The following is an 11,083-nucleotide window of genomic DNA, read 5'->3' on the forward strand; positions in this document are numbered from 1 at the left end:
TGCACCCGTTGATGAATGAAGCCCATGCGAGGTAATACCAATAGGCCCGCGAGTTTGCTGCTTTGCTGCGGGTGATTCCCCCAAATGGGCAAATCCTATGCAGCACCTTCAGCATGCTAGGTCCAAACAAGCTGTCGGCGACATCAACATGGGGGCCAGAGGAGACTATGGAGCTATCATCAACGAGATAAAACTTCAAGCGTCAACTTTTACTTGTTCTTTTATCTATACTACTCTATAGTGTACGAGTTTTGAATTTGGTTCCCTTCTATCTCCTCCTATCATCCCAAACCAAATATCAACCGTTGATTCAGCTCGCTGTGCTAAAATCTACCATCAAATCTTAATTAGACCCAATCCAACGGCTAAGATCTCACGGATTCGCACTCGTCCCGCGCGCGCTCAAGTTTTGGGCGCCATCACCGCGCGCGCGAATGGTTTTCTAGAAGCACCCAGAGTGTCCCCACCTAAATAAAATACCGATACAAAAAACAAGTCCCGCACCATCTCTCCTCGCTGAAGCAGACTCTGTTTCTTCGCATCAGCGCGCCCCCGCTGTCGCTCCGTACTCGCGCCGCCACAACTCGACAGCTCGGCCCTCCACCGCCGGCCGCCGGCCGCGACAAGAGCTCCCCAGTTTCTCATCTGTGCCAATTCGATTCCAATCGCTCAAACTTGGGCTGCCCAGAAGTTTCCCCTCAGGCGCTTACCATCCCTGAGTACTGTTCCACGTGCTCACCGCCACCGCTTCCTGGCATCTCCGCCCATACGTGCCTCAGGCTAATCCACCCCGGAAGTTGCTGCCGCTGCAGGTGCTAGCAGCCGGATGGTATACCAGTGCAGCCCAACCGATATGAGCACAACCTCACGCACTGGCAGCTTCGATGTGAAGAGGTAAGATACCATTGAAAAATTATAGAAGTGGTGCTAACTTCTTTAATTTTCTGTATATCTTCTATTACTGTATATCAGATGCCATGAATCTGAACCCAGATTTTGTATTTCAGTGTAGAAATCAAGAAATATGTCAGAGCATATTCTGCCCACCACGTGTTTGAGTTTATGTCCACAAAGTTTTTTTTTTCCGTTTAATTTCTGATATACTTCCGTGTAAGTGTTATAGCCAATTTAGAAGCTCATCTTCATTGATTTTAACGTTTGACATATATATATATATATATATATATATATATATATATATGTATATGTATATAGGACAAATTTTATCTATAAGCAGTGGTAACTACCACCTAGCTAGCTGACCTCCACGTGTCCACACTCTACGTAGCACCAAGCCAACTGGATAGATGGATGCGGTTAACGGGTTCTATGCAATCCAATAAGAGCAACTAATTTAGTTTAATTATTAAATAATCCGGCAAGTTGTTGAACTACTTCCTCAATTCTAGGCAACGTACTTGGATCACATTGTTTATTGGATAAGCATGTGTGGACGTGGCGCCTATTATTCCTGGAGGAAGGAAAATCTTTAGTACGAGGAATTAAATAGAGTATTTATAGTGGACTGTATTTGTAGCAATACAATATTGGAGTATATCATAAAAGAGAGTATTTTCCACAAAAATAAAAATAAAAGAGTATGGCCATATATGCTGCCGGCAAGGATTAATTATATGGTGATATTGTCATTCTTACTTTGTGTACATTCAAAGTGGGAGTATATAGAATGGAGTAATTTTTAAAGAGAGTGAACGCTCAAAAGAGTATATAGAATGGAGTAATTTTTATGAAATTAATGCATATGCAGTATGTTGTATTCTGTTACGAAAGTATGGAGTATTTTCCGTTTAGGAAAATATGGAGTGTAGTATGTTGTATATATTCTGTTAAGAACGTATGAAGTATTTTCCTTTCAAGAAAGTACGGAGTATGTAGTATGTTGTATCTTGTTAAGAAAGTATGGAGTATATTCCTTCTAAGAAAGTATGAAGTATAGAGTATTTCACTAATCTAGGACATCTAATCAGAGTATGAAGTATACAATATACTATTATTTCAATGAAACAATGGAGTATATAATATACTACTATTCTATAGGAATATGTACTTTGTAGAATGGAGTATATAATATACTACTATTTTATAGGAATATATATGTACTTTGTAGAGTATGTAATGGGTATTTAGTATGGAGTATCTCTAAAAAGGAGTATAAAGTATGGAGTATGTCCAAATAAGGAGTATATTTTCCAAAATAAAGAGTATCTTCCTACAAAAAATAGATATGCTAAGAGGAGTATCTCAATAAAAAGAAGTAAGTACATCTTGATACTGACCAAATATACTAGAGTATGCATGTGATTGTTCTATTCTGTTTTCACGTACAAGTACAAGATTGCAAAAATGAAAAATCTGCCAAGATACTACATCTTCAAGCAACTGTAACTACTAGCTAGAACATCAGTCGGCTAGAAGAGACAACATGGGAACAAAACTTTAACACATGGCTTTCTTGGACTTTGTGATGATGCTTTCTCATGCACATGTGTATACTGATTTGTAACTAGAGAATTGGATTGGGACTCATGTAGTGCTAGACGTGGTGATAGCTGGGGTGGACACGTCCAAGATCATATAGTATAGGGTCGATGTAGCAGGCAGTGGTGAGCTCTTCAACGGCGGCAGTGGCGGCCGTGGTGGAGAGCGCATGTTGACGGCGGCTGGTTGAGCATGCGGTATGTTTAGTATAATAGTAGTTCCATACATCATCGTAAGAAGCCACGAATCACATAGGAGCGGCCGGCCGGCCGTGGCGACGGCTCCACAGTGGTGACGCCATGACACCGGCATACAGTCCGAGAAGAAATTACTGTATGAAGATGGTCTCTTCCTGTGACTGTGCACTTGGTCGGCTTGCGGTCGCCATGCTCGTTGTTCCTTATCATCACATCTGGATCTTCGTAATCACGCTGCGACACTCATGCAAGAACTGCACCAGGTCGCTGCGTGCAAAGGCAGTCCATCATAGGTGCATGCCCATGCTCTAGATCAACGATGAATTCATATTAGATAAGAAACAAATCAGGAAGAGACTAGAAGATTTTGTTTGCCTGATGAATACCTTCCGACATGCATCCATGCTCCTAATCCTAATCGGCTGCAATTGCCGGCGAGTTGGCGACTGCCGTAACAAAATTTAGTTCCGCCGTTATCGAATCCATTGATCTCCTAATGGTGAGATGCCACGAAACGTCCTGCATGCCTGCTGTTGTGAGGTGATTAAATAATATCTATGCATGATAGTCGGAACTGTACGGGCGCTTTCTCTTATCGGGCGAAGTGGAAAAAGAGAGCCTATTTTCACAACCAACCCATTAATCAATAGCCACACCAGAGATGAGATCGGACGGCGCTGAGAACAGAGGTAACTACCACTATATGGTAGTATGTATTTTCCCTATGTATATATATAAAATAAATGCGTGCATGTTCCACTGTACCATGACAAAATGTGTACTGACCAAAGCATCAATACTGTCTAATATTGTTGGAGTTTGTATCAATTAATATGCAAAAAGAAAATGGTTTGTTGCAATAATTTTGATGTGACTTAAGCTTGGCGTGTATACATTGCTGCATTTTCTTCCTATGCTTGTGCTAATGGTGTCTACTATGTTACTCAATGACTTATATTGCGGACAATTATCTAGGAAGCAAGTGAAAGGAAATTCAAGTAGCCATACAACATCCATTGGAATGCCAAGACGGGCTCCTTTTCAGGATATTACAAATTTGGTTGACTCACATAGTTTATCAAAGAGAAAACAAGGTATATTTTTAATATTTTTGGTCACCATATTTTTGAAACAATATTACAGCTTCTTAGATGTTGATATATAAATGAAAATAACTTATGCCTTGTGTGTTAAAAAGAATGCTCACAGATTGTTCGAAATATTCTATTCATTTCAGCGCAAAATATTCTTGGTTCAGCGGATCATCCAATTACTGGGACGATACGATCAGTCAATCCATCTGGCATATCCATACAGTCAACTACTCCTTCGGCTGGACACATAACTCTACCAATAGATGCTTCCGAGCGTAAGCGTTATCGTGATCGGGAAAGATACTTGCGGATGACTGCAGAACAGCGCGCTGCCTACCTACAAAGAAACCGTGAGTACAAATGGAGAAGGAAAAATCCCATTGAAGTTAGTAATAATGTACAATCTGGGAGTCAAACTTGTAACTGTACCAGTTTAAGCATGCAAGCAACAACTCTCGCCAGTACAAGAACAGAAGGTATATATTAATGCAATAATATTCTGTATTATTTTTTAATAACATGAATGGTCACTCGATCAGATTATGTTTTGTTTATCTCCAGAGCGTGCATTTCTGATAATTAGAACATTAACATCCATTTACTACTCTGTTTTTATTTGTCAATAAATATTATAATATATGTTTTTTTTTCTTTTTTGCTGGAACACAGACCAATATTGGAGGTTTAAACTTTCTGTCCTACAATATCCTTTGAGTTGGCATAATCAGTTTGGTTGCTAAAAATTAGACTGATCAGTCCATCTGACATATTAACAACATGTAATGTATCGACAGGTACTTGTCAACATAAGCGTATAGCAGCATTCCTGGACAAGGGCAGTGGACATAAGAGAAGGAGACTGTCTAATGGGGCAAGTTGTAGTAGTACTGGAAAGGAAACACATGAACATGTTGTAGCCAATGAGCATGAAGACCATGACAGCACCATCTATGTCCCAAATGGTTGTTTTCCTGCTCTAGAAGGTAATACAATTGTTAAGGTGTACATAGCTATTTATAATGTATCGATCATTCTCAACTTTCCCTCTCCTAAAACATTAATTTACTAATTGACAAATTAATGTATAGATGAATCTGGGCAATCCGAATATATGACCGAGGATGATGATGAAGATGATGAGAGTTACATATTCACCGGACATGGTACGAATTAGTATGCATTCTCAGTATAAAACAATGATTACTACCATTGCGACACTGTTTCCTCACTATTAAAAAAATGGACAGGAACTGAATGCATATCATCATATCAAGACCCAAACCATGCAAATTGTGGAATACAATATGATCCTTTTGATCGTATATATCGGAGTGTACCAAGTGGCCATCATGTTTTGGAGCCTGTACTTAACTGCACACATTGCAATGCAAAACGGTTCCAGTATGAGAATCCAACATTTTGCTGCATGGGTGGCAAGGTCAAGATAGTAACTCCAACTATTCCTGCTGAAATGCGCCGACTATACACAAGTCAAGATCCTGACGCGAAGTACTTTCAGGATAATATCCGGTACTTCAATTCTCACTTTTCTTTTACGTCTCTCGGTGTTATCTTGGACCAGAGATATTGCAATAAAAAGTCGGGAGTTTACACATTCCGTGCACAAGGTCAAATTTATCACAGAATTGATCAATTGGTTCCAATAGAAGATGGCCCCAAACATTTACAGCTGTACTTTTATGACACTGAATCAGATTTGCAACATAGATTTCATTATTCTCCTAATCTTGATAGAGTTCTCATTCGAAAATTGGCGAGTATACTTTCATGTAATCCTTACGCACAGACCTTTCGAAGCCTTGGCTCAGTACCAAACCTTGACGAGTATCGAATTGAGCTCAACACAGACATTTCCTTAGATCAACGAGTATATAATGCACCAACTACGTCACAAGTAGCAGCAATTTGGGTGGAAGGAAATAATCCTCAGGGTCACTTCGATAGGAGTATAATGGTATATGGTAAATCAAGTAATCCACATTACGTAAAAGCGTACCATGGCTGTTATGACCCACTTTCATATCCACTATTTTTCCCAAATGGGGAGGTTGGGTGGAACTTGAATATACCAAAAGTGAGAGCAAATTTTATTGTTAATGGGATAAATCAAGAAGATGACTATAACAATGAAGGTAAGTTGTGAGTTGTGACACATAATCAATAGTCATTTATATATTATATTTTAAAAATTGTTTATCTAAATTAAAGTGTTTTCCATTATAGGGCTGGAGTATAACTCTGGTTCATTTGTTTCACCAAGGGAATATTATTGTTTCAAACTGCAAGTTCGAGCCAAAGAATTTAACGTTTTACTTTTTGGTAAACGACTAACTCAACAATACATTGTTGATATGTACATTAAGATTGGATCGATAAGATTAGCATTTTACTTAAAACCAGCAAACCAAAATCTTATACGGGCAGATTTATATCAAGGGCTGGTTGATAGTGTTGTTGCTGGCGAGACACGTGCGTGCATGATTGGGAAGCGTATAGTCCTCCCACCCTCATTCATAGGAGGCCCATGGGACATGCGCCGACGATATCTGAATGCTATGGCTTTGGTCCAACGGTTTGGAAAACCAGATCTATTTCTTACAATGACATGCAATCCAAGTTGGGAGGAGATAACAAAGGAGCTCGCACCAGGACAATCAGCACAAGACCGGCCAGATTTGGTAGCACGAGTTTTCAGGGCAAAATTGGAGGATCTTAAGAATCTCATATTTAAAAAGAAATTTTTTGGTGAAGTTGCTGCTCACGTGCATGTCATTGAATTTCAAAAAAGGGGACTACCCCATGCACATTTCTTGATAATCCTAAAGTCGGATTACAAGATAAATAACCCAGATCAGTATGATCAAATTATATCAGCTGAAATTCCTGACAAAAACAAGTACCCTGTGTTACATGATTTAGTTATTAAACACATGATGCATGGGCCCTGTGGCGTTCTCAATAGTAAAAACTCCTGCATGCAAAATGGGGAGTGTAAATACCACTATCCCCGGGCATTCTCAGATGCTACATTGCAAGGCAAGGACTCATATCCAATTTATAGACGCAGGGATGATGGCCGTAAAGTGCGCATTAGGGGATCTGTTTTGGATAATAGATGGGTTGTGCCATACAATCCATACCTACTTATGAGATACAGTTGCCATATAAACATTGAAGTTTGCTCCAGCATCAAGGCTGTTAAGTATTTATTTAAGTACATCTACAAGGGTCATGATCGTGCCTCTTTTATCGTAGAAGCCGCAGGAGGTAGAGTTATTAATGAAATTCGTGAGTATAGAGATGCCCGCTTTATATCACCTCCAGAAGCAATATGGAGAATTTACTCTTTCAATTTGAGTGAGATGTCACCTCCTGTCCTACAGTTACAGGTCCATTTGCCAAATTTGCATACGGTCTGTTATAAAGACTGCGATAATTTGGAGAATGTGATTAGTATAGAATCATCTTCCAAGACAATGCTTACCGAGTTTTTTAGAATGAATTCCATTGATCCATATGCTAGAAATTTCCTATATAAGGAATTCCCTGAATTTTATACATGGCAAAGGAACCGCAAAACATGGAAACGGCGCACACAGAGAATTCAAATAGGTCGACTTGTTGCGGCTCACCCTGCAGAAGGAGAACGCTATTACTTGAGAATATTGCTAAACCATGTGAGGGGGCCCACATCTTTTGATGATTTACATACTATCGATGGTGTTATTTTCTCCACATTTAGAGAAGCTGCGGAGAGAAGGGGTCTCATAGAAGCGGATAATAGTATTTCTGACTGTCTCACTGAAGCTGCTACATTTCAAATGCCCTATGCACTTAGAAGGCTTTTTGCTACAGTTTTGGCATTTTGCGAAGTTACAAATGTTCGTGCATTATGGAACAAACACTTTGAAGCAATGTCTGATGATTTTCGTAGGGAGAGCATAAGTGATGAAGCAGTCGAGAAACTGGTGCTTGGAGATATTCAAGATTTGTTATATTCCATGGGAAAGGACATCAAGACCTTTGATCTTCCAAATCTGTTGGATGCTGATGACCTAGATATCTTAGATGCTAAAGAACTGACTGAAGAAATGTCTATTAAAGTTGCTAAAGAAGACCTGGAGCTGGAGGCAACTCTAAACAATGAACAACAACTTGCTTTTGATGAAATAATGGACCACGTGTTGCACAGGAAGGGTAAGGTCTTCTTCATTGATGGTCCAGGAGGTACAGGAAAGACGTACCTTTATAAAGCTTTATTGGCTAAAGTACGATCCATGGGGTTGATAGCCATTGCAACAGCAACATCTGGCATTGCAGCTTCTATCATGCCTGGTGGCCGGACTGCGCATTCCAGATTTAAAATACCGATCAATGTTCAAGAGGATATTGTGTGCAACATCAATAAGCAGGGTGGGACAGCTGAATTACTTCGAAGAGCATCTTTGATAATTTGGGATGAAGTCGCCATGACAAAACGACAAGCTGTTGAGGCGCTGGATAGATCCCTGCAAGATATTACAGGTAATAGATCACAGTTTGGAGGAAAAGTAATTGTGTTCGGAGGAGATTTCCGTCAAGTCCTTCCAGTAGTTAGACGTGGTACTAGAGCCCAAATTGTTAATGCCACTCTTAAAAAATCTTATCTATGGAAGGATATAAGACAAATTAAACTCTGGCGCAATATGAGAGCACAAAAAGATCCATGGTTCTCTGATTTTCTCTTGAGAATTGGCAATGGTGTTGAAGAATCAATTGGTGAAGACTATGTGCATCTACCTGAAGAGATGGTTATAGGTTCCACAACTTTAGGTGCCTCGGTTAGTAAGTTGATAAACGAAGTGTTTCCTTCACTTGACAAGAATGGAATATTGTTGTCTTATATAAGTGCTCGTGCCATTCTTTTCACAAAAAATGAATACGTGGATGAATTAAATGTGAAGCTTATAGACCTATTTCCTGGAGAAGAGAAGGTCTACTATAGTTTCGATTCAGCAGTGGATGATACTCACAATCACTACCCACCCGAATTTCTAAATTCTCTCACACCTAATGGCCTACCTCCACATGTTCTCAGGTTGAAAATAAATTGCCCTGTGATCTTGCTTCGGAATTTAGATCCTCATAATGGATTATGCAATGGCACAAGGCTTATTATTAAAGCATTTCAATATAATGTTATTGACGCTGAAATTATCGGAGGACAGCATGCTGGAACGCGAGTATTCCTTCCAAGAATTCCTTTGTACCCTTCTGAAGATGATGTGCTTCCCTTCAAGTTCAAGAGAAAGCAATTTCCAATTCGTCTTAGCTTTGCAATGACAATCAATAAAGCTCAAGGCCAAACCATTCCACATGTTGGTGTCTACCTTCCAGAACCTGTTTTCTCTCATGGTCAACTATATGTTGCATTGTCTCAAGGAATATCAAGGCAAACAACAAGAATACTTGCCAAGCCAAATAAGGATATTGACCCATCGGGAAAAAGTACCAAAAATATTGTCTATAAGGAGGTTTTGGCATGATTAGTGTACAGAATGCAACACTGCCTTTGTTTCATATATATGAGCATGCTTTGCTTTGTCTTATAATATTGGTATGTTGATAACTGTTGCGATCTTTTTATATAAGTATACGCATATATCAGAATCATGAATAGCAATAGGCTTTATATTCTAATCTGTTCTACAAATACATGAACACATACTGTTTTCTCTTCAGAGAAAGTATGGATGGAGTGTTGCGCTACTATTGTCAACTTTTTTATTGGTGTAGTTATAGGTTTGTGTCTATAATATCATCTATTAGATACAGGTCCTTGTTCTATGATGAATACATTGAATCATTTTTATGTGCAAGCCATGAATTTGCTTCACTAAGCTGAAATTTAGACATACATTGTTTGATTGTGCTAGCCTTAGATTGCACAGAACCATGTTCGACATTGCAGACTGGTTTATACTATAGAAGGCGTCGTTTCTATATTGTCGTTAAATACTTCTTCACCTAAGATTTTTTTTGTCTCATTAATTAATTTGACACTCTCTTTGTTGGCAGGGTCAACTGGAATCATGTGCCTTTCTGGATCTTGAACTGGCGATCTCCGTGAATAAGAGGGATCTCTCCTCCTTGTGTTTCCTGTTCGACAAAGTAAAGAAGAAACTTGCTTCTCCATGCTATTTCAGGGTTTCTTTCAAGGGTATAAGGAGAGTGTAATCCTTTAGTAGTCCATAGTTTAGCTATGCAGGCGTCATTGGTTTCTGGTTAGATGATACCAAGAGCGTTGCCTTGGAATATTTTGTAAATTGTTTAACAGTGCGTTGCAATAAAGTTTTCTCTTTCATGTAAAATAAATGTTAGCCATGTGCTTTTATGATCTGTGTGGTAATGCCAAGCTGGTCAAACTACTCTATGTGAGAGTGAAATGTTAAACTGAGCAAACTGCTTTGTCATGTTTCACTGAATATGCACCATACATCACGCCCATTGCACCTACAAGCAGAATCACTGGTATATTTAATGCCATTTTCATTTCACACAAGATAACTTCAACATTACAATTTCATCAACAAAATACTGGCATTTCATTCATAACTTTGGACCATCCCCACTACCACACTTTGCCAAAAAAGTAATAATACCGTTTTCATTGCAGATCTCAGTAATTCTTCGCACACAAAAGAAACTTTATGTTCGTCTACAGGGAGTACCCCCCCTCCCTATATGATGTGCTATCTTTGAAACCTTGCTCCCTGATGGCCTGACGGATTTTCCCAAGCATCAGGGTCAGCGGCTCAGGATGGTGGGGGGTGTCGCAGTTTTGAGAGTGGCGAACCGTTCGTGCACTTTGACAAACTGAATTTTCAGAAGCCACTCTCTTAGTATTATTATTATTAATTTTATTTGTACTGACGAACATATGGAGACATGCATTGCACGTGCACTTTTACTAGTATTTACGAAAGTCGTGCTGTCAACCAAGAAGCACATAGTTTAGCCAAATTTGTACTTAATCTCGGCCAGGGGCGTTATGTTTGGTTTGGCCAATCTCATGATCCGAACTATATCCCACCTTATGTGGCGTTTGATGAATAAAGTTTGGCTAAATCCTAAAAGGAATAACTTCTTTCTTTCTCGATCGCAAATATCGCACGTGCTAGGTTCCCGGATTGACCTATCCACTTTGTGTTTTTTTCCTCGCCTTTTTCTGGAGCGGTTTCCCCCAATTTTTCCAGGACGAGTTTTGTATGGTTTTTCTTTCTTTATTGGGGA

The 11,083-nt window shown here is 39.4% G+C and overlaps 1 protein-coding gene across 1 annotated transcript; it reads left to right on the forward strand.

Annotated features, from left to right (window-relative positions):
- The first annotated feature begins 568 nt into the window (after nt 1–568).
- On the forward strand, nt 569–10,027 carry LOC119272659. Its single transcript, XM_037554103.1, has 9 exons — nt 569–894; nt 3,672–3,790; nt 3,934–4,266; nt 4,585–4,773; nt 4,879–4,953; nt 5,038–5,568; nt 7,619–8,335; nt 8,561–8,631; nt 9,869–10,027. The coding sequence occupies exons 1-9, from the start codon at nt 827–829 to the stop codon at nt 10,025–10,027; spliced, it is 2,262 nt and encodes a 753-aa protein (XP_037410000.1). The 5' UTR covers nt 569–826.
- The last annotated feature ends 1,056 nt before the right edge of the window (nt 10,028–11,083 follow it).

The sequence above is a fragment of the Triticum dicoccoides genome, chromosome 3A (genome assembly GCF_002162155.2).
Source record: "Triticum dicoccoides isolate Atlit2015 ecotype Zavitan chromosome 3A, WEW_v2.0, whole genome shotgun sequence".
Taxonomy (NCBI): domain Eukaryota; kingdom Viridiplantae; phylum Streptophyta; class Magnoliopsida; order Poales; family Poaceae; genus Triticum; species Triticum dicoccoides.